Source organism: Pan paniscus, chromosome 19, assembly GCF_029289425.2.
Source record: "Pan paniscus chromosome 19, NHGRI_mPanPan1-v2.0_pri, whole genome shotgun sequence".
Lineage (NCBI taxonomy): Eukaryota > Metazoa > Chordata > Mammalia > Primates > Hominidae > Pan > Pan paniscus.
The window spans coordinates 26,057,113-26,080,683 of record NC_073268.2 but is presented as its reverse complement, the minus strand read 5'-3'; the positions used below and the strand labels follow the sequence as shown (position 1 = coordinate 26,080,683).

At 54.4% G+C, this 23,571-nt stretch overlaps 1 protein-coding gene and 1 non-coding gene across 3 annotated transcripts in view; one reads left to right on the top strand and one right to left on the bottom strand.

Annotated features, from left to right (window-relative positions):
* Window positions 1-1,572: 1,572 nt before the first annotated feature.
* On the bottom strand, window positions 1,573-1,644 carry TRNAC-GCA (transfer RNA cysteine (anticodon GCA)). The gene has a single exon. It is a non-coding gene; the product is annotated as a tRNA-Cys (tRNA).
* Window positions 1,645-1,697: 53 nt separating this feature from the next.
* LASP1 (LIM and SH3 protein 1) overlaps window positions 1,698-23,571 on the top strand; it is a 52,294-nt gene continuing 30,420 nt past the window's right edge. The window contains exons 1-3 of one of the 2 annotated variants that reach the window (XM_003809839.5): window positions 1,698-2,539; window positions 10,358-10,452; window positions 22,687-22,771. In XM_003809839.5, the coding sequence (XP_003809887.1) occupies window positions 2,471-2,539; window positions 10,358-10,452; window positions 22,687-22,771 (249 nt within the window). In that variant the 5' untranslated portion in view covers window positions 1,698-2,470. Of the gene's footprint in view, window positions 2,540-10,357; window positions 10,453-22,686; window positions 22,772-23,571 lie in introns of those variants that run through there. The other variant, XM_008962134.3, reaches the window with a different exon arrangement.

Below are 23,571 nucleotides of genomic sequence, written 5' to 3'. Positions count from 1 at the left end.
CGGGTTTCTTTTCTTTAAGTTTTTTTCACAGCCATCCAGTAACCTGAGTCAGCGAGTTCTGAATGCAAAACTCACGGGAGGTGTCGTTTGTATCTTCCACCTACCTAATTTTCACCTTGAAAGGATTCCCGTACCCTAGAGGGAGAGAACAGCAACCAGAGGCTGCCTTTAGGTGGATCTGAGCCCTCATACCCCAAGTGGCGATAAGCGCACCAGTACTCTCAGTTGTAGAACAAAGGCGCGTATCGATTTCCATCTCCGATGCCCATTGGTTTAACGTTAATTATAATTTGTTTTGGGGTAAAAAATATGTCTTGGACGGGGCAGTAGTTCGTACTTGACTATGAAAACTAGGAGAAGTAATCCAAATTCAGAGGTTTTCATATACTCGCGAACTCGAACAGGACAGGGCACACAGATAGAAGGTAGACAGCGAGCAATTTTCCCCTCTTCCTTCTTGACTCAGCTCATAGGCAGGGCTTTGGCTTGATAAGCTATACATGGAAAGTTCAAGGCCTAAAGGAGAGGTAAAACTGGTTCCTCCTGGGTTTTGCACGGAACCGCAGCTCTGCTGATCTGTGATCTCTCTGTTCAGCCTAGCGATACAGCTCACAGTAATAGGAGCCAGGAGAAAAAAATGCGCGTTTCCCCGGGGTCCGAGGAATGACACAACCACATTCCGGGTTTAAAATATCGCAGCTGCCCTTTGACCCAGGCAGCACGCCTCTTCCTTTCTCCTTTATTTTTCCTTTTTTTGGGCAAAACCTAGTCGAGGGGGACGCCCTTGTCTCCCGTCACACTTACCATTTTCCTCCGGCCCAACAGTGACCCTGTCAGGCACGCAGCCAGCAGATACTTGTCCCCATCTTTAAGTTATGAAACTCCATGGCCTTTTATTCTTACTTCAGTGGTTCTTAAAATGTGGTCCCCACACCAGCAGCACCAGAGGCACCTGGAAACTTGGTAGAAATGCAAATTCTCGGGGCCCCCTTACAGAATCAGAAACTAGCAGTGTTTTAACAAGCCCTGCAGGTAATTCTGATGCACGTTCAAGTTTGAGAAACACTGTATTCGTTTATCTCAGTTTGCACTGGGTTATAACTTTACTTTTGTACATTAATAGTCAAGGATGAACACAGCACGTCCATGTCACCATTAATACAGAAAGTTGAAGTTGGAGAAGGGCTGTGTCTATGGGTTTCCCTCGCCTGACCCACCCTCCACCCCCAAAAGGAACGCCAAGTTGAGGCGTTCTCCTGTCTCCCTACCCCCATTGGAAACATCCTGTCCCTCAAACCCGGCACCTCGAACTGTCTGACCCATCTGAGGCTGGCGGCCGTGGCCGCAGAAATCCCTACACCTCTGCCGCGAGTAATGCGGTCGCGCAGCTTTTATACCCACCCCCTCCTCCCGCTGAGCACAAAGTAAAACCGAAAGATTTCTGCTAAGGTTGAAAAATGAGGAAGATACTTTTTCATTTTTTCTTTTTTTTTAGTCAGGACCCAATGTTAAAATGTGAGTCAAGAATGAAAAACAGATGGTTAACAAGGGGAAGGAAAAGGCAAACCATTGAGGGGGCACCCGGATTTGAACCAGGGACCTCTTGATCTGCAGTCAAATGCTCTACCACTGAGCTATACCCCCGCGCCTCTACAGCGCCTGGAGGCGGCTCCTTGGGTGCTAAGCATTGTTGCAGCTGCTACACTGTGAGTAGTGGTGTAACAGAAGGAGAAAGGAATGCTGGAGAAAAAGGGGTCAAGCTGAACGCAGACGGTGCCCGCATCCGGGGAACCCCGGGAAGGTGCACTGCAGGGGCTCGAGAGGGAAGCACTAGCCCGGGCCCGGCAGCGCTCAGGGTCCAAGAGGGAGGGACGGGTTCCGCCCCACAAATGTGGGAAAGGGTGTGGGCCGGAAGAGAGCTAAGAGGGGCAGGGTAGGGGGTCCCCGTTCGGTCCGCAGATTCATGCTGGGTAGAAAGTCCCCGAATGCGGTGAATCAGTTCCAGCGTTCAGGAGGATCCAACCCCACCCTCGACGGGCTTGAGGGGTTAGCCCGCCTCCCGCAGCCCGGGCGCCCCAGATGTGCAGCCTGCTCGCCTCTGCGCCGCCTCCGGCTGGGGAAGGGCCCTGGGCACCGGGCGCAGTCAGCCTGAGAGCGCTGAGGCGCCAGCACCGCGGGCCCCGCCGTTCCCCCAGGAACCCGCCCCCGCGCAGCCCCACGTCGCCCGGAGAGCGCGCCTCGCTGCGCGTGCCCTTGCCCGCGCCCGAGGCGCGTGCCCGCCCCAGTGCAGCCCCTCCTCCCCGCTGTGTTTATTAGGGGAAGGAGGGCGGAGGCGGAGGCCAGTTCCCCAGCTCCAGCCGCCGTCGCTGCTGCCTGTGTAGTTGCAGCCGCGGCCGCCTCCCGCCAGCTCGCCTCGGGGAACAGGACGCGCGTGAGCTCAGGCGTCCCCGCCCCAGCCTTCCTCGGAACCATGAACCCCAACTGCGCCCGGTGCGGCAAGATCGTGTATCCCACGGAGAAGGTGAACTGTCTGGATAAGGTGAGCCCGGGACCGGGAGACGCGTCTTTGCAATCCCCCGCAGTGCTCCGAATCCAGGGAGGAGAGAAGGGCCGGGTCTTTGCCGCCTTATCCCCGCGATCCCAGGAGAATGGAGGGAGGGCGAGCGGGCGGTGTCATGGGGTGTGGGGACACATCCGAGTCTGAAAACCAGGAGATCTGGGGCGAGGCGGGAAGTCCACGCGTAGCGGGCAGCCGCTGCTGGAGAGGGGTGGGCTCTGTGCCCCGGGGTTGGGAGGACGGGAGAGGAGCAGGGAAGTCAGGCCCCGGGGTGTGTTGGGGGAAGGTTAGGGGTGCAGTCCCGCCCCCTACGGCCTGGAGAGTGAGAAGAGACGGCCGCTCCCTCTCCGCTCTGCGCCGAGCGCCAAGTAGGCGGAAGCGCGGGGCGCTGGTGGAGGGGGCGGGGGGGCGGGGCAGAGGCTGGGGGGCCCTGCAAAACCGTCCGCTCCGGCGGGGGTGGCCTGGCTTCCTGGCCTGGCGGGGCGGGGGCTATCAGCCTGCGAGTGTGTGGCATCTGATGCGGGGGGTTTTGGGTAAGGACCCGGGCTCTGCCGCAAGAGCCCCGTTTTTGAACGACCTGCACCCCCTTGGATTCAGTCGTTAAAGGACTCGCAGACCTCCTCCACAGCTTCCCAACCCCCACCTCCAATTAAAAGCCAACTCCCGGTGCTGGGCCGTCCAGCCTGAGCTGGGTGGGGTCGGGTGGCAGAGTAGGGTGGGTGGAGGGTGCTTAGCTGAGATCTCCTGAAATTGTGCTCAGAGCCAGGAGACCGTGTGGAAGAACAAAGAGCTAACTTTTCAAAGCAGGTTTCTCCAATGGAGGGTGGGGTTGGCTGAGTTCTGGGGAAGCCGAGGAAAGGGGGAGGTATTGGGGGGAGGGGAGGGTGGCCTTGTGGAGATTCAGTGTCCCCTGGGGGCCCTGTCTCCCCAGTGCTGGACTTGTTCATCTGGTTGCCATTAGACTTTTGGAGGGGGGTTGGAGAGTAGAACTGGGTGTTTCCCGTACAGTTTAGGGTAGGATCCTGTTCTCTTGTAAGCTCCGTAAGATCCTAAGGTAAAACCTGCCCCTCTGCATCCCCTCCCCAGTCTGGAGGGGAGGCCTCTGTGATTTTGTGCCCTTCCTCACCGCGTCTTTCATCCACCACCCAAAGCTGGCTCCAAGTCCAGGTATTCTGACCTTTCCATCTGAACTGGGAGGGCTGGGAGGACTGGATGGAAGAGAGGTGCAAGGGTGGGAACACTGGATGAAAGAGGGGTATAGAGCCCTGGGGCCAAGTTCATTACTGACCTGGAGCCAGGTTTTGTTCAGGAGAGGATAGTTTATTGGACACCTTATCTCTCCCCTCCCCCTTGGGGTGTGAGCTTCCTCAGTGACCTTTGGCCTCTGAGTCAGCGTGAGGAGGTGGGGTTGGAGGTTCTGAAACATATTTGAACTTGCTCTTGGGGAGTGTGGGCATATGGGGCCGCTGCTGTGTCACTGTCCCTCCTGGTCCTGGGCTTGACTGGGCAGGAGGAGAGGAGGGGGTATATTGTGGGCACGAGGAAAGTTGTTGATCTCCCCATGACCATGCCAGCCGCTGTTGGGCAGGACTTGAGCTTAGAGCTATCAGATAATGAAGTCTCCCCTTGAGAATGTACCTGTCCTTGCACACTGGGGTTTCGCCCGCCCCTCGTGGCAGAGATTTTGGCCTCTGCATCTTGAGTTCCCTGTGGTCCCCTTCTTCTCCACAGTCATGAATTGGGAAGAGGCAGTGGGCACTTCACCCGTATAAGGAAAAAGCAAAACATGAAGGCAGGATTGCCACTCTAGGAGTTGGGAAACTGGGTCCTTGTTCCAGGTCTGCTCCCACCAGTTTTATGAATGTCTCTAGGCCTCAGTATTCACCATCTGTCAGATGGGTATGATGATGTCATTTCCTTGAAGGTGGGGCAGTGCACTAAAGTCCCTGAGTGCTAAAGAGGGTGCTGTATAGACTATGCCCTCCCTACCTCTCTGGGATGCTCTGTTCAGCTCCACACCACTCCCCTTGGAAAGACCTTCAGTGCCGTGTACCCGAGGGGAGGGGAGCAGGGATGGGCAGGGTGCCCTCCCCAGTTCTCTTACCCTAGCTGGAAGAGGACGTTCAAGTGGGGGTTGCCCAGGGAAGTGGGAGTTGGTGATTCCTTCCTCTTTTTAGAACTCTCCCTATAGGAAGTGGCCCTGGAGAGACCTCGCCCCCTGTACTGAGCAGGAGACCTGAAATATCCAGGTATCAGACCTATTCCTCCCCACCTGCTCCAGGCAGTAAGGATAGGACCAGGAATGGGGAGCCAGTGCCTGGAGGATGCTGGGCTGTGACCAGGGAGGAGGGGGAACCTTCAGTCCCATAGGCAACTTCAGTCCCATAGTTGCTAACCAACTTCCCAAGGCCTCCCATTTACAGCAAAAGAGTCAAATTAGACTCACCCGTTTCTCTACAATCCCCCATGGTACTCAGCCCACTACGTGGCCCAAAGCACAGGCTGTGTCCTTGGTTTCAGCCTTTTCTCCTCCCTGAGTCTTATCTCCCAAAGGCATAGGTGGGTAAAAACCTTGTCACCTCTGAAGGCCACCCTGCCCCCAACCTGCAGTACCCAGCATGCTTTGCAAGCTGGATAAATATGTATTGCTGATGACAGTGTTTGAGGAAGGAGGTCGAGATTTGCTTCTCCAGAGGACTTCTGGGATTAGAGCTGGGGGAGAAACAGGGTGACCTCATTTGCTCATTCAACAAATATTTATTGAGCACCTACTTTGTGCACCTGCTTTGTATCTAGGGAGCTGTGTTGTCAAGAACCTGGCCACGTCCCTCTTTCCTGGCTTGCTTCCCCAGGTTTCTGAAAACAGGTGGAGGTAGAGGATTGGTCTGTTGCCAGTTCCCCTGGAATCCCCTGTTAGGGTGGGCTCTCTGCCTCTGCTTGTCTCAGCGCTCCCTCCCCACTCGAGGGGGTTGAAATCCTCACAGCTATGGTGCCCCGTTTTGCTAGCTGAAGCTTAGAGTACCCCACCATCATCTTGTGACCATCCCTTCATAATAGCTACTAGTTATCACGATATGCTGGGCTCAGTCTTCACAGCAGCCTCACAGAGTAGGTGTGTTCGCTCTTGTAAACGATGCACTCCATAAACGGAGGCTCAGGTAGCCCATGTGGCTCATCTCCCTCTCTTAGAGCTGAAATTCACATCCACAGTTCTTTCTGCTCAGCTCTTCTGCCAGTGTGTTTGCAGAAAGTACTTTTATTTATACATATTTATATTTTATTTACATCTCATTTGTGCCAAAATTAGGTCCCATCCCTTCCTGACCCTATCTGGAGGAATGCTCTGGGCCTGGGGTCTTGTATGGGGGCGTGGGGCCACTGGGAATAATCCTGTCCTCCTCAGAATTTGTGGAGGTGCAGCAAAGATCTATGCCTTTAAGCCAGTGGGTCAGGTGGCCAACCAAGCTAGGCTGGTGCCCCGGCCAGGGTGGGGCTGGCATTGCCTCTGCAGGAGGGAGAAAGTGTAACCCTGGGCAACAGGAAGGGAAGAGACGGTCTCATAATCCATCCCTGAGTCATGGCCACCCCAGGTAGCCTGGGTTCAGAGGCCAAGGTGCCAGGCTGCAGGCACAGTGACACGAAGCTTGCCACATCCCCCTCAACCCAGAGCCACAGAGGGACAGGCTGTCCCAAGTGAGGGGTATCCTTGCAGGTTTCTGCCCCTACCAGCCTGTTTACCTTTCTTTAGAGTGGGTTGCAGGTAGGCAAGGGAAGATCAAGATGACCCTGCCTTGGAGCCTCGGATCCAGGCTGAGAGGCCTCTAACGGGCAGCAGAGGTAGGGTCTGTCTGGTTTCTGTGAACAGGGAAGCCATGGACTTTGCAGGCAGCAGGAAGGGGCAGAGGTGCATGCCTCGAGGTGCAGTTTCCTTGAGTCCTGAGGCCCAGGAATGCTTCGCTGAAATCATCTTGCCTGGGGCCTTTAAAAGAGGGGGGCTCTTGCTCTGGGACAGAGCCCATGGGGCAGGGCAGAGGCAGACGGGATCACTGTGGGGTCCTCTGGACGTATTTCCCTGACAGTGTCCTTCCCCAGACCCCATTGAGACAAGGCAGGGGTTCTTTCATCTTAGGGTCCAGGCTTGGCTCACAGCGGTTGTGGAGGGACTGGCCATTTTCTGCCTCCCCTCCCCACAATTTTCCTACCCCAAAAGGACACGGTGGAAGGAGCTGGTGGGTTTTCTTGAACTTTGGGGCCTTCCTCCAGAGAGGGTAGGGGAGTCGCCTGAAGCTGCTGGAGGTGCCAAGCATTAGGGGTGGAACGGCCTCCTCTCCTGACCCTCCAGCACTCTGGGAGACAGTGGCTGCAGCTCCACTTGACACTTGTGCTTCATAGTAACTGGTTTCCATTTTTCTGCTCGGAGCCCCCTGCAGGGGGACAGGCGACCACCCTCCTCTGCCCCACCCTTGTGTGTCTGGATGAGAGTGTGGGGCCTGTGAGGGAGGTGGGAAGGAGCTACTGATAGAAATAGGTGCCATCCCCTAGAAGAGGGGCTCTGCTTCCTCCGCGTGGCAGCCTGGAGGGGTCTTTGGAACCACTGGGTCCAGTGTTGGCCCTGTGCCCCCTGCCTGCTCAGTACACCCCACCCTCCTTCTCCAAGGGGCTTGGCTCCGGGTGCAGGCCTGGCCATCTGGAGTAGGGGTCTCTCTCCCTTTGTCTCCCCAACGTCAATCAGGAGGCAGCCTTGGAGGTCCGCGGTCCTAGGACAGTGTGTAGCCCTTCGTGTGTGTGTGTGTGTGTGTGTGTGTGTGTGTGTGTGTGTGTGTGTGTGAAAGTGGGTCATGGTCTGGATTCTGGAGAATGTTTTTCCTGGCAGGCCCCTGTGGGGGTAGGGGGAGGCAGGGGCCCAGGCAGGGGCGTGTGCAGCTAAGTAGGCAGAGGCCAGCAGACTGGGTGGTGACCAGGCTGGGGCACCCTGCCAATGCCTCCCAGTTACTGGGGGAGGGAGCGGGGCTGTCACTTCAGGGGCCTGTGGGGGCAGGGACCAGCCTGTCTTAGTGTCCCTGGTGGGTTCTGTGTGTTGGGGTATGCACCACTTCAGGGGCCTGTGGGGGCAGGGACCAGTCTGTCTTAGTGTCCCGGTGGGTTCTGTCTATTGGGTTATGCACCAGAAGGAGTCTTTAAGTTGCCTCATAGGGGTTTGGGGGCCCTGGGTCACTGGGATAGGCCCAGGTTGGGGAGGGGGCCAAGCTTAGACCCGCCACTTCTTTGCTTCCAGACTTCCGGCTGGCCCTCCTCCCCAAGAGTGGTTCTCCTAGCATTCTGTTTAATATTCCACCATTAGGTTTTTCCTTTGGGTCTTCTTGATAGGGAACCAGTACCCTATTAGAAGGTGATTTCCCCCTGAAATTACCCTGGGGGTCTCTGGTTGAAGTGGGCCATGGTAGGGAGGTTGAATCCCAGATTCTCAGCCTTCTTTCTGCTATCCCCTCCTCCCAGTGTCTCAGAAGCACCTCTCCGGGGGTTTGGAGACAACATTTTGAAAAGCATCGCCTTGGGGGAATTCCTTGACAAATGGCCAAGAACCAGCTCTGTGGCTGGGCTCCTTCAAAAGTCCCCCTGGGCCTGCCTCCTGGCCTCCTTCTTTCGGAATGGGGAATGTCTCCCTTGACTACTGGGAAATGGGGCAGGAACAGGCCAGCCAGGTCACTCAGGTGGCCTGGATTATTCTGGGGTCCTGGCAGTGGACCCCTGTTTGGTGGTGATCCAGCGCATCATCCTGGGCTTCTGGGGGTGAATTTAGATCCTGTTGTCATGGGTTTGCCTAAGCATCAATACTTCTCAGGGGTTCCACAAAGACCCCTCCAGGCTGCCACGTGGAGCCTGTTAGATCGTTTCTCTTTTTTTTTTTTTTTTTTTGAGACAGAGTCTTGCTCTGTCACCCAGGCTGGAGTGCAGTGGCACAATCTTGGCTCACTGCAACCTCCACCTCCTGGGTTTAAGTGATTCTTTTGCCTCAGCCTCCCAAGTAGCTGGAATTACAGGCATGCGCCACCATACCCGGCCTATTTATTTATTTATTTATTTATTTTTGAGATTAAGTCTCGCTCTGTACCCCAGGCTGGAGTGCAGTGGCATGATCTCAGCTCACCGCAATCTCCGCCTCCTGGGTTCAAGCGATTCTCCTGCCTCAGCCTCCCGAGTAGCTGGGATTACAGGCACGCCATCACTGCACCCGGCTAATTTTTTTGTATTTTTAGTAGATACGGGGTTTCACCATGTTGGCCAGGCTGGTCTTGAACTCCCAACCTCCAGTAATCCGCCTGCCACAGCCTCCCGAAGTGCTTGGATTATAGGCGTGAGCCACCGCTCCTGGCCTAGATCTGTTCTCTTTCTGTCATCACTCTCTTCCCTCCGTCGGCCACCCTGGATGGGCCCTGTGTCCCACATTCTCCTTTTTTTTTTTTTGAGACGGAGTCTTGCTCTGTCGCCCAGACTGGAGTGCAGTGGCCTGGGTTGACGCCATTCTTCTGCCTCAGCCTCCCAAGTAGCTGGGACTACAGGCACCCGCCACCACGCCCGGCTAATTTTTTTGTCTTTTTAGTAGAGATGGGGTTTCACCGTGTTAGCCAGGATGGTCTCGATCTCTTGACCTCATGATCCGCCTGCCTCGGCCTCCCAAAGTGCGGGATTACAGGCGTGAGCCCCCGTGCCCGGCCGTGTCCCACATTCTCACACGCATGAATGGATTGGAGCTGTGGTTGGCACAGTGAAGCCCCTCTGCACCCCAACACACACAATCTCCAGTGTGAGCCCTGACCCCCTCGGCTGAGGTTCACACCTGCTGTGCCCAGCACCTGACATCTGAGTGCTCAGAGGTGCCAAGTGCTGTGCTGAGGGCTTTGAAGGTGATTTCTCCTCAGTCCTGGACAATCCCAGGAGGGCCAGGTGTTATTACATCCATTGTACACACCAGGAAGTGGGCTCCTCTGAGGTGCAGGGCCCCGCCCAAGGCCATACAGTTAGTGGGGTAGAGCTTTGATGTCCACTATGGGGGTGTCCACCTTCAAGGCTTTGAAGTAGAGCCCTTCAGTGCCTCAGTGGGAGACCCGCTGCCGGGTGCTCTCCTGCCCTCCTACTGGGGTGGGAGAGGATGAGGGAAGGGTAGAAAGGATGTGTTGTGTTGACAGAGCCTGGGACACCCAGCCCACTCCTCTGGCCAGGCATCCCACAGGAAGTGAGAGGTATCGGAGCTGTAGCACCACCTGGGGCTCATGTGGGGCTGGTGGGTGTGCTGGGCCCTGGTACAGGAGCTAGGAGCACCTGGGTTCTGGGCCTGGGTGTGTGGGGGCTGGGCCTTCCTCTTCTGAGGCCTTGGTGCCACCAGAGGAGCTGCTCCTTCATGTTCAGCGGCTGCTCCCTAGCAACCCAGCGCAGCTTTGCATAAGCAATGAGGCCTCTCCAGCTCTGGGCAGGAGGGGTTCCCTGGGGAGGGTGGAGCTGACTTGGGGGCTGCTGCCGCTGCTATAACTGGGCTCTTCCCCCCTGTCCTTCATGCCTGCCTGTCTCTTCCTCCTGGGTTCAAATGGCCCATTGGTGGAGGATGAGGAAGGAGAGAGGGGAGGGGAGTGCCAAAGCCTGTGACCTGAAATGCCCCCAGCTCACCTGGGATGATTCCATGTTCTCCCCACAGCCATGGGCCTAGGACAGTCCCAGCAGCTCCTGAGTGCCCCTTCCTAGGGCCTGAGCCCCTTTTTCAGAAGTCCTGGTATCTGATGTATGTCCTCCTGTCTCCATCCCCAGTTCTGGCATAAAGCATGCTTCCATTGCGAGACCTGCAAGATGACACTGAACATGAAGAACTACAAGGGCTACGAGAAGAAGCCCTACTGCAACGCGTGAGTCCTGTTCTGGGCAGGGGGCTGGGTGGGCGCCTTGGCTCCCTCCCTGAGTGAGTTCTTCCTTCCCTTCCAATAACTGCAAGGTGACATTGGCGAACACTTCCATCCCCTACTTGAACATCACAGTTCGTCCTCACAACAGCTGAATGAAGCAAGCACTTTTTATCCCCATTTAAAGTGCTTTTATCCCCCATTTAAAGTGCATTTAAAGTACAGATGAGGAAAATGGGGCTTAGGGAAGGGAAGAGACTCTCAAGGTGGGATGGCTAGGGAAAGACAGGCTCTAACCCAATTTCGGGCAGTAAGGCGAGCACATTTCTTTCCACTGTCCCCTGCTACAAAAGAGGGGGCTTTCCTCGTGGTCTTTCAAGAATGAGTGACCTGTCTGTTGTATTTGGGGTTGAGGACTTTGTTCTGTTTACCTTCCCTTATTTCTCTCCTCAAAATCGACAGTTTCCTTCTCTCACCTGGGTACTTCTAGGCTTTGGGGGCTCCTTCCTCCAGTGGTTCCTTCAAGAAAACTCTCTGGAAGCCTCATGCCAGCCCTTTTGGTGTTCATTTTCTGAGAATGGGCAGGGGTGCATAAAGGGTGTTGCCTGGGCCAGATAGATCTCTTACCTGCCTGGTGAGGGAGGCTGTGGAGACTGTGTTTCTTTTGAGTATAGTCATCTTGAGTATAGTGCAGCTCTGTTCCTTCTGCACTGGGACCTGCAGCAGCCGACGGTAGGGAGGGAGTATAGAGGTGGGGTCCCCCATCCCAGAGCCTGGAGGAATACCTCCCCTCCCCTCCCATCCCATCCCATCACATGCAATCCCAGAAAGTACAGCAACTTTCCATCTTCCAATTGACCTTGTGAGTAGCAAGTACAAACTCAGTATTGGGGCCTCACAGCCGCCTCCACCTGCGAGGTGGAGGCTTTGGAAGGTCAAGTCACTTATAAGTAATGATGTAATGATAATTTCTTTTTCTTTTAATTTGCTTTTTTTTTTTTTTTTTGAGTCAGAGGACTCATCACCCAGGTTGGAGTGCAGTGGCGCGATCTTGGCTCACTGCAACCTCCGCCTCTTGGATTCAAGCGATTCTTATACCTAAGCCTCCTGAGTAGCTGGGATTACAGATGCATGCTACCATGCCCAGCTAATTTTTGTATTTTTTAGTAGAGACCGGGGTTTCACCGTGTTGGCCAGGCTGGTCTCGAACTCCTGACCTCAAGTGATGCACCCGCCTCAGCCTCCCAAAGTGCTGGGATTACAGGTATAAGCCACCTCGCCCAGCCTTAATTCGATGTTTTTTTTAATTTTAACTTTTTTTTTTTAACTTCAACCAACTCAAGTAATGGTAATTTCAGTGTTCACATGAATTTAGGATCTGACTTGAGTCCAGTTTTGTTTTTTTTTTCTCTTAATTCTCAGTCAGGAGGCTCTTTGCAGCTGAAGTTCACCCAGGGAAAAAAAAATTTGGGACTTGTCTAAAAAGGGGGCTTAAACCTCCAGCCTTACCCCTAACCTTACCCCAAACCTTCCTTGCTTCCTTACCCCCTCCCGTTCCCTGGCTAAGACCACTCTTTCATCTTTTTAGGGGCTCGCTCATTCAGCAGACATTTATTGCCTGCCTGCTGCTATAATACATACTAACCTGCACCAGGTGCTGGGAAAACAGGTCCTGATAAAAATCTCAAGCCCAAGAAGCAACATGAAGTTGTCCCTTCTGGAAGAAGGAGGGCACTGGGCAGGTTATCTGGGTAGAGGACGGGTTGCAGCTCTGTCCTGGCCCCTCCTTCAGCTGCCCCTTCTCTTCTATTAATTTCTACTGTTCCTCTTCCCCCTACCAACCCCTCCCACCCCCACAAGGGAAATGGGACATTCTTCGAATTCTTAAGGGCTCACACAAGCCCTGGTTCTCTGCCACTTCCTCCCTCCATTGGGGAGTGGGGTGGGGTTCAGAGAAGCCAGGGCAGTTAACCCCTCCGTTGCTGGACCACCTCAGGCTAGATTCTGAGCCTCCGCCCCAGCACGCAGAAGTCTGACCGAGCCTTGGAGCCCAGTGACTCAAGTAGCGTAGAATTCAGTGAGCACTGGGAGCTGGAGAAAAATCAGAGGCTTGTCCTTGTTTTCTCTGCGTTTTATCAGCCTCATCCAAAGTTCCAGCTTACTGTTTTTACTGTCTTCTTGGGAAGCTGCCACAAGGTTGGGTGGAGGGCTCCTGCAGGGACTGGGGGAGCCAGAAGAGGCAGATCAAGGTTTCTTCTCTGGGTGATACTTCCAACTTGCAGAGGCAGAGGTTCCCCTGTCTCCCTCCTGGCCTCCAGCCAAAAGAAGCAGGTTGGCCTCTCCATGTTTCCTCCAGCTTTTGTAGCCCTAGCCTCTGCCATGCCTCATTGACCTTTGGCCCAGTTGGGATGTTTCCTGGGAAGGAGCCTAGTGAGAGAGACCTGGGGGCTTTGTGACCCAGCTGTGTTTCACTTTAGCTGTAGTAGCACCTCGCCCAAGGCAGTCATTCTCCCTCGCCTGCATCCACTGGGCCAAGAAGTTACCCGTGGGGATTCTGGGATGAACCAGGTGTGGCGCCCACTTGTAAGGAGTGCTCTCTGGACGTGTCTGAGCCTTGGTTTCCCCATGGTTAAAAATTCCTGCCCAGGAGGCCTGGCACAGTGGCTCACGCCTGTAATCCCAGCACTTTGGGAGGCTGAAGCAGGTGGATCACTTAAGGTCAGGAGTTCTATCAGCCTGGCCAACATGGTGAAACTCGTCTCTACTAAAAATACAAACATTAGCCAGATGTGGTGGTGGGCACCTATAATCCCAGCTACTCAGGAGGCTGAGGCAGGAGAATTGCTTGAACCTGGGAGGCCAGGGCTGCAGTGAGCCAAGATTGCCTCTGCACTCCAGTCTGGGCGACAGAGCGAGACTCCATCTCAAAACAAACAAACAAACAAACTAAAGATAAAAAAAAATTCCTGCCCAGGGATGTTGGACCCTAGACCAAAGAGGATTTATTGAGCTCTTGCTATGTGCCAGACGCTAGGCCGAGTGTTTGCTGTCATTCCCTCCTGCTTTCTTACTTTTTTTGTTTTTATTTTGCTTTGGTTTTTTGGAGACAAGGTCTCCAAAAAAACTTCGTCCTGCTCAGTCACCCAGGCTGGAGTGCAGTGGAGTGATCATGGCTCACTGCAGCCTCCACCTCCTGGGTTTAAGTGATCCTCCTGCCTCAGCCTCCCTAGTAGCTGGGACCACAGGCATGTGGCGCCATGCTAATTTTTAAGTTTTTTGTAGAGAGGAGGTCTTGTCATACTCTTGGCCTCAGGTGATCTACCTGCTTTAGCCCAGCCTCCTCCTGTTTTCTTCCTGCCTCTGGTCTTATCCTTGAGTGACATTCAGGTTCCTGAATCCTGGGTTTACCAGGGTACAGCTTTCTGCCATTTCTGTTCTGGTCTTGCTTTGTGGACCACAGGCCTGGCTTCCTTCTCTGAAGTATCATGTGCTCCACGCTGGGCCAAGCCCAGTGCAGGACCTGTAGGGGCACGTGGTTTCTTCTGGCAATTTGCCAGGGAGTTGGGCCCACCCAGTGAGTGTGTGAGTTTGGTGTGCAGGGAGGCCTCTATGTTCTGCCTGTCTCTGGCTAGTCTCTGAGCCCTGAGGGGAGCTAGGATCTTGCAGGGGGCTGGTCAAGAAAAAAGAAAGCTATCTTTCCCTGTGGTTTCTCAAGATTCAGATTTAAGCTCTAGAAAGTGACTGTAAAGTAGGCAGTGAAAAGGCCTCTTCTGTTTCTGTCCTTGCATCAGACTTGTTTGGGGGAGAGGCAGGGGAGAGAACATAGGCCAGAGCTCACTGCCAGCCCACCTGGTGTGGCGGACCCCCACGTGCGTGCAGTTACACACATGCCTGGTGTGTAGGCAGACACCCACGCCGGTGCTGGGGCGGGGGAGGAGGACTTGGGAGCTGGACTGAATGGGCTGTGTTTGTGTTTCCACCTTCAGGACTGCAGCCATGCAGCCAATGCTGTGGCAAGGTTGAGGGTGCACTCCCGGCTTCTGCACAATAGCCAGTGGTGGAGGAAGAACTGCTAATAGAATTCTTTTTGTTTGTTTTTTTTTGAGACGGAGTCTCTGTCGCTCAGGCTGGAGTGCAGTGGTGCGATCTCCGCTCACTGCAACCTCTGCCTCCCAGGTTCAAGCGATTCTCCTGCCTCAGCCTCCCAAGTAGCTGGGATTACAGGCACCTGCCACCATGCCCGGCTAATTTTTGTATTTTTAGTAGAGATGGGGTTTTTCCATGTTGGCCAGGCTGATCTGGAACTCTTGACCTCAGGTGATCCACTCGCCTCGGCCTCCCAAAGTGCTGGGATTATAGGCATGAGCCACTGCCCGTCCCGAATTCTTTCTTGAAGCTTCTGGGTGGGTGGGGTGAGCCTGCTCTTGGTGAGAGAGATATTTTTGCCCTCCATTACTTGTTTTGTAAACTGGATTTTCCAAAAGTGGGGCAGATCAGTCCACACGCCCAGGCTTAGCATAAACCTGCATCGTTGTCTCCCTGCAGATAGTCTAGAGTACTGCCTGTTCCCTCCTCTTTAGGGCCCTACTGACAGGAGGCAGGGTTGCCAGCCAGGGAAACCAGCTTGTGAGGTGTCAAGTGGGAGGTGGGCATGGGCTGGGGAAGGAAAATTGGGGGACTTGGTTGCACCTTTCCCCTCTTCTCTGACTGCACATATCTGGGGTTCATTCTCCAGTTTCCTTGAGCTGTGGGGTAAGGACTGAGGAGGGTAAAGATGTCCCTGATTCTGGGGAGCCAGGAACTATGTTTCTGCCCCTTCCCCTAGGCATCAGATGGGAGTAGGGTGTGGTCTGTGTCAGACAAGGCTGGGTGCTTACGTGTCTCTGGATTCTAGCAAACTGTCTTTAATCCCAGCTGCTTTTAAAAGGTGGGGCAGGGTTGGGCGCAGTGGTTTATGCCTGTAATCCCAGCACTTTGGGAGACTGAGGAGGGTGGATCGCTTGAGGCCAGGAGTTCAAGACCAGCCTCATCTCTACAAAAAATGAAATAAATTAGCCGAATGTGGTGGTGTGGGCCTGTGGTCCCAGTTACTTGGGAGGCTGAGGCAGGAGGATTACTTGAGTCTGGGAGGTTGAGGCTGCAGTGAGCCCTGATTGCACCACAGCACTCCAGCCTGGCAACAGAGGGACACTCTGTCTCTAAAAAATGTAAAAATGAAAATAAAAATAAAAAGAGGTGGAGCAGGAGTAGGCAAACCCCGCACTGGGGCCTAGGGCTTTCCCTCCTTCCCAAAATTGTCTGCCTCTAACTGGAAAAATGGGGACTAGGGATGACAGTGTGGGGGAGGGCAAGTGCAAATGGCCAGCCCAAGTAGCCAAATGTGGCCTCCAGGTAGCCCTCCCACCTCACTTACCCCCAAATCCCTGTCCTTCAGGCCTCCTGGAGCCTGAGGGATCACTTTGCTTCCTAACACCTACGTTTTACAGATGAGGAAACAGGCCCGCGTTTCCATGCCTTACTCAACTTGCAGAATTGTTTCTCTTCTATATTACCGACAGGGGCAGGCTTTTTTTTTTTTTTTTTCTTTCATTTTGTGTGCAATCTGATGGCTGGTAAGTTCTTCCTCAAGTCTAGCCTTGATCTTTTTGACTGCTCTTTTTTTTCCTCTGATTGAACAATGCCTCCTTGTTGCTTCCTATCGCCACCACTTCAGCCCCTTAGGCCTGAGGGGATGGACGGGTGAGAAACTGGGTTAGCAGGGAGCCCTCCCTTCCCGCCTGTGGGCAGCCTTCCCAGCAGGGGCTTTTGGAATCAGCAGCTCTTTCTAGAGGCAGGATGTGGGGGCTGTTTTTTTTTTTTCCTTTTGGTAAAACCAAAAGCTCCTTGTTGCTTTTGTTGATGTATTTTTGTTCCTCCTTGAACACAAAGCTGTGGTTTTTGAAGAGATCCAAGCCTGGAAGGGGCGAGGCTCTGTGTAGAAAGGGCGCTGGGCTTTCGGGTTCGCTATCCTGTTCTTCTGACCCTGGAGTGTGGCTGATGGCAGGACTGGAGAGTGAGGCTGGTGGCCGACAAGCTGTCCCTGTCACCTGTGAGCCCGGAAACCTTGCCCCGTAGTCCCACCAAGCAGGAAGGCCACCCAGAGGTCCTCACAGATAACCCCTCTCCTGGGACACAGGGCCTCTTCAGTATCATATCCTTTTTTTTTTTTTTTTTTTTTTAATTTTTATTTTTTGAGACAGAGTTTCGCTCTTGTTGCCCAGGCTGGAGTACAATGGCGCAATCTCGGCTCACTGCAACCTCCGCCTCCTGGGTTCAAGCGATTCTCCTGCCTCAGCCTCCCAAGTAGCGGGGATTACAGGAGGCCACTACCATGCCTGGCTAATTTTTTTGTATTTTTAGTAGAGACGGTGTTTCACCATGTTGTCCAGGCTGGTGTCGAACTCCTGACCTCAAGTGATCCGCCCACCTCAGCCTCCTAAAGTGCTAGGATTACAGCGTGAGCCACCACGTCCGGCTTTTTTTTTTTTTGAGATGGGGTCTCTCTCTGTCTCCCAGGTGGAAGTGCAGAGGTGTGATCTCGGCTCACTACAACCTCCGCTTCCCGGGTTCAAGGGATTTTCCTGCCTCAGCCTCCTGAGTAGCTGGGACTACAGGCGTGTGCCACCACGCCCGGCTAATTTTTATATTTTTAGTAGAGACAGGGTTTTGCCACGTTGGCCAGACTGGTCTTGAACTCCTGACCTCAGATGATCCGCCCGCTTCGGCCTCCCAAAGTGCTGGCATTTCGTGCCCGACCTGTATCATATACCTTTGAAAAGTTCAGAGGGATAGGCAGCTCCTAAGCAGGTGTGGCTGAGAGGCCCCAGAATATCTCTCATAATGGCCGAGCTTGGAAACGAGTTGGGTTTGAAGGATGAAGTGCTTTGTTTTGCACCCAACCTGCCAAGCACATCTTTCCCCAGAACTGAGTGCTGGAGGTGGCTGGGGTCCATCTGGCCTCCCCTTCGCTGTCTGGGCAGCTGTGGTGTAGAGGAGAATGCCTTGGGCAAGGTCTCTGTCCTTGACACTGGACCTCAGTTTCTTCATCTGTAAAACGGCACGATGAGAATGCCAGCCTAAAGCTGTGTGGTGGGTTTTGAGAGAGAATGTGCACAGGACTCAGTGTGCCAAGATGTTGCTTTGTGTCTCTGTAAATTGTCCTGAAGCCCGAGGCTGCTGCCAATAGCTGCCTGTTTGCCCTGCCCTATCCCTGTCCAGTCCCTGTTCCTGCCCCGCTTCTTCCTGTCCTACATGCCTCTCCCTGCAAACTCCCCAGAGCAGCTGATAGCAGGGAGGAAGGGTGGGTGGGGCACCTGCAGAGAGCCCACCACCCACTTGGAATGATTAACAAGGGGCCAGTACAGGCTGGCCTATGGGACAAAGGACAGCTGTGCTCTGGACTCTGCCCTGCACCCAGCTGATCACCCTGTCCCTCATTCCTCGCCATGGCCCAGTCTGTCATGGGGTTGGGGTCCAGCGGAGTCACCAGCTGGGACGGGTGGCCCCTGGTCTGTCTTAGCACCCATGTTGGCATGCACACATTTCCAACCATCCCTGCTGGGATCTGGGGGTAATGGATGGGGTGGGCAGGAAGGGAAAAGGTAGAATTCCCAAAAATTGTTTCTGGAGGGAGGTCAAATCAGTTGGAGCTTTCTTTGAAGCCCGGCATGCTGGTGGGGGGAGGGGTGCAGCACTGATGTTCTCATGCCTTTGCTTCTAGAAACAAACCCGTGACACTTGTCCTCCTCACCTAAATTATCCAGAAAGATCCTATAGACACAGTCTCCTGACTTTGCCCTCATGGGCTTCTCCTTAGTTGAGGACCCCCTTGCTGTCTGTGCCTCTTCCCCAACCCCCGTAGACCTCTCTCTCTCTCTCTCTCTCAATCTCTCTCTCTCTCTCTCTCACTCGCTCTCTCACTCTCACTCTCTCTCTCTCTCTCTCTCTCTCTCTCGCTCTCTCCTCACTCTCTCTCTCGCTGTGGCTGCTCTCCTGCCTGGAGCTGAAGATGAGGTTGCCATGGAAACCTGAAGCGTAGTGAGCCGGGAGAGGGAAAGGCAGAGTCGTCTCGCCAGGGCTGGGGGCTGGGGACTGGGGACTGTGGGCTGTGGGGAGGGGACAGGGTTGACCCAGCAAGAGGAATATAGCCCAAGCTGTCTGCCTGCCTTCCTCTGCCTGGGGTTGGGCTTAGTGGGCAGGGGAAGGAGCTTGGAGGCTCTGGAGTGCCTCTTTAATCTAGTTAATCTGATGCAGGATTAAAATCCTCCCTCACTCCTGCCAAATTAAGCTGAGCTCACATCTGGGCTGGCTCACCCCCACTTCCCTTCTGATGGGATTAGCACTCCAGCTGTCGGGGGCTGAGACTAGGGGGAAGGGTGCTTCTGAAGAGGATGAAGTACCTGCCAACCCCACCCAAGGTGCCTGCTGCATGTTGGAGGGGCTCCCAAGACCGTCTGGTGGGTGTAGGGTGAGCAGAGGGACACAGTGTGGGGTGCAGGGGGTGTGTGGACATGGCCTCAATGCAGCTGCTGCGTCACTGTCTTGGAGGCGCCCATCGGTGCAGAGGGCACATCTATATATTCATCGTGTGTGAGGCACAGTGCAGTGTGTGTAGGAACTTCAGACTGTGGAATGGGTGGGGCACGTCAGGTGCACCTGTCTGGCGGTCTTTGGGCACTGGAGCTGGCCTCTGTTTTATTTATTTATTTAATCAAAACAGGCTCTCGCTCTGTAGCTCAGGCTGGTCTCAAACTCCTGGCTCAAGAAATCTGCCCTCCTTGGCCTCCCAAACTGCTGGGATTACAGGCGTGAGCCACTGCACCCAGCCTGGCCTGTTTTAACCCTGTGCATTCTGGCCAATGAGAAACCCCAGGGTTTTGCAGACCGGGTCTGGAGGATGTGTTTGCCCTGCTTGCCTCTACCCCTCCCCATCAAATGCTAACCAGCCTCATCTTCTCAGAATTGAGTCTTCGAGTGCTGGGCCAGAGCTGCCCGGAGGTCTCCTCTCCCCCACCCTGCTCTTGCCGCATGTGCCTCTACTTCCATGTGCTCGCCTCGCCACAGCCCCTGCCCATACAGTCTGCAGAATGGCTCTGATGTTGGGAGGAGGGTCGTCTCGTCTCGGAAGCGCTCCCTCTTAGGGCCTCAGGGCCTGCCAGCCCTGCTAGAGATCTTCCCTTTCTGGTCTCTAGGAACAGACTCGTGGTTGATCGTCCCTTGCCCTGGAATTGTACAGGAACTTTGAAGGGAGCTTCTCAGCTGTGGGTGACCCTGGCTGCATGGGGACGACCCCAGACTTGGCCACGTATTCATCACAGGCCATGTCTGTTGCCAGCTGCGGACACCTGTGTTTGCCTTTCCTCATCTTCCCTTCCTCTGCTGCGAGTCTGGGCTGACCTGGGTGGCCAGGACCCAGGTGAGGGCTGGGGGACGGGCACCGCTAGGATCATCTGGATCCGGGACAGTGAAACTGGCCCAAGGGAAAAAGGATTTGCCAAGGTCACCCAGTAAGTCAGTGGCAGGGCCAGAGCCCTGCACTGGGCCCTTTCAAGTTATGCTCCCTTGATTGAGGTCTCCAAATCCTGAGCCCTGCCCTTCACAAGTGGTGGCCTCAGGGGAAGTCGCCTGTTTACAGGTAGCTCTGATGCACGGCCATGTGGGCGGCAGGAGAACGTGCCGAGCAGAGGGGCAGCTCGTTCTTAGCTCTCGAGTGTGTCAGTTTTGGGTGGAACGTGCCTAGGAAGAGGTCCCAGGAGGCCATCTATGGCTTACCTGGGTGCAGCCTGTGAGTCAGGGATCTGCAGGGGTCATAGCTGTGGTGGGCTGTGGTCACCCAGGGCTAAAAATGGCCTGACGGGCTCTGGCTTGGAGAAGCCACCCACCAGTCCCTGAAGTAATTGGGGCCCATGCAGACCCCCAGACATTTCTCATAGCAGCACATACACACAAACCACATGGCTCAGAGCTGCCTGTCTCTCCTGCAGCTGGTTTGCTAGGGGACCTTGTGATGAGAGAGGGATGGAGAAGGGCTGAGTTCTAGTCCTGCACCAGCTTCAATTCCTGGCGTGACTTTTTTTTTTTTGAGATAGAGTCTTGCTCTCGCCCAGACTAGAGTACAGTGGCGGATCTTGGCTCACTGCAAGCTCCACCTCCCAGGTTCAAGTGATTCTCCTGCCTCAGCCTCCTGAGTAGCTGGGATTACAGCTATGCGCCACGGTGCCCAGCTAATTTTTGTATTTTTAATAGAAACAGGATTTCGCCATGTTAGCCAGGCTGGTCTCGAACTCCTGGCCTCAAGTGATCCACCTGCTTTGGCCTCCCAAAGTGTTGGGATTATAGGCGTGAGCCACCATGCCCAGCCTGACATTTGTTTATTCAACAAATATTTACTGAGCATCGCCTACTATTCTAGGAACTTGAGATAAATCAATGAACAAAAGAGACCCCAAAATCCCTCCCTTCATAGAGAAGTAGTGGAGAGAGAAGACAATACATTGATGTGATAAATAAGTTAATTATGAAGACTGCTAAGGGAGAAGTGCCTGGTGCCAGCACACCGTTTCCTCCTCTGAAATGAGGGAGTTGGACCAGAGTCTTCTGGAGGTCTCTGCAGGCTCTGAGGGTTGCCGTGGCTTCGGCTGCCTCCAAGCCAGGCCCTCTTCCTGGGGACCAGGCTGTGCTGGGCCTGGAAATTGGCGGCTAAGTTCAGCATGAACTGAAGAGATCGTCTGGGCGCAAATCTGGATCCCTGTGTGTCTTGGCCATGTTGTTTAACCTCTCTGGCCTCAGTTCTCCCATCTGTCAAAGGGGTACGCTGAATACCAGTCACACAGGTGGCTGTGAGAATTCGGTGAACTAGGGCACATAAGCCCTTAGCACAGGGGGAACATTCACTGTTTGGTTTTTTTGTTTTGTTTTGTTTTTTCTTTTTGAGACGTAGTCTGGCTCTGTCACATAGGCTGGAGTGCAATGGCAGGATCTTGGCTCAGTGCAACCTCTGCCTCCTGAGTTCAAGCGATTCTCCTGCCTCAGCCTCCCGAGTAGCTGAGACTATAGGCGCATGCCATCACACCCGGCTAATTTTTGTATTTTTGGTGGAGACCGGGGTTTCAGCATATTGACCAGGCTAGTCTTGAACTCCTGACCTCGTGATCTGCCCGCCTCGGCCTCCCAAAGTGCTGGGATTACAGGCATGAGCCACTGCGCCCGGCCTAATTCACTGTTGTTACTACAGATTGAGCAGCCCTAATCCAAAAATCCAGAGTCTGAAGAGCTCCAAGATGCAAAGCTTTGAGTGCCGACGTGATGCCACAAGGGAAAATTCCATACCTGGCCTCATGTGATAGGTCATAGGTCAAAAAGCAGTCAATAATTTTGTTTCATGCACAAAATTATTTAAAATATTGTATAAAATTACCTTCAGGCCATGTGTATGAGGTATATAGGAAATGGTCCCATCCCCAAGATGTCTCAGTATGGATATTCAAATATTCTAAAATCTGAGAAAAAATCCAAAATCTGAAACACGTCTGGTCCTGAGCATTTCCAATAAGGGATACTCAACCTGTATTTTACCTGTCACCCTCAGGTGACCTCCTTTTTTGTCCTCAAGCTGGCCTTCCCACCTACCCTCCAGTTAGGTTGGACCTTGTTAACCCTTTGAAATACCACTTTAACCGTGTGTTTTCTCTCTCACCACTTCCTCCAGGAAGTCCCCCTGGATATGTGTGTCCCTTTGTTTTTCTGTCTCCCCCTTGCTCTCCTCTGCATGGTCGGTCTCCACTTCTGGTCTTAGCTGAAAGCTTAGTCCTGACTCACCTGTGCCCATCTTCCCCCAGCTGGGCCCAGTTGCCTCGACCTCCATGTGTGGTAGGCACAAGGCATGGATTATCCCCAAACAAGGGTAACCTTCAACCCTCAGAGAGTGGCCCAGTGGCCATCCTTTCGCTCAGGACAGTTCTCCTTGGCTGGCCCATCACTGATGCCTGCTGTGTCTTCCCAGGTCAGCCAGTCCCAGCTGAGTCTGAGAAACGCTTGTCTCCCCTCGGCCTTGGTGGTGGACACTGAGGTCCTCCTGTGGGGCCGGGCCAGGGGGTGCCCAAGCATAGGACGAAGTTCCCAGGAGAGCATGCTCTGTGAGAAGCCCAGAGGCTCCTGCCCCTCCCCCAGAGTCACCCCCACTCTGTTTTTTCTGTCCTGCAGACACTACCCCAAGCAGTCCTTCACCATGGTGGCGGACACCCCGGAAAACCTTCGCCTCAAGCAACAGAGTGAGCTCCAGAGTCAGGTGAGGGGCTGGGCGGTGCCGGGGCCTGGCAGGGAGGGATGCTGGGGAGGGATGTTGTAAGGTCGGCATTTGGCAAGAGTACCTTCCCCTGCGGTTACTCTGCAAGGCCAAGGTGCTGAAATCCTAGCATTGCCTTTAATCTTGACGCCACCCCTGACTTTATCAAAGGAGCAGGGTAGAGCGTTCTCCCACTTCCTACCTAGAGGGGTTGGAGAGGTGTGGGTGTCTATTTGAGCCCGCTCTGGGGCTCCCTAAAGCCCACCTCCTCCAGGAAGCCACTCTCCCCTCCCTCTTCCCCATTCACACTCACCCACAAAGGAGGGGTTTGGGGAGGACCAGGGAATTTGCCCCTCCAGGTCATGCCAGTCTGAGGCTGGGCAGCCAACCCTCTATAGCCGCGTCCCAAACCTCCACCCACTGAAGGGCAAGGTGTGAAGGGGGCCCTGCCATGGGGGCACGGGATAGGGGGCTGTTCCGCCTCTGTCTCCTTTGGCTTGACTTTCCAGAACACTGCTGAGTGGGAGTGTGTGCCCCTGTAGGAGGGGAGGACGGGTTCCAGGCCTAGGGAGAACTTGGTCTTTAGGGGACACGGAGGAATAAGCAAAGGGTCTGGAGTCCTGAGAACAGAACAGCTGACCCACCCTGCCTGGGGGTGCGAGGGCTCCTGGGACAAACCTGGCCAGTGATGAGGTGGGGCGGGGTGGGGCGGGGCTTCAGCCGATGAAGGATTAGGCGCGAGAATACAGGTAGGGGAATTTACCACGTGGGCAGCGCGCCCAGGACCCACTCAGGATCGGGAG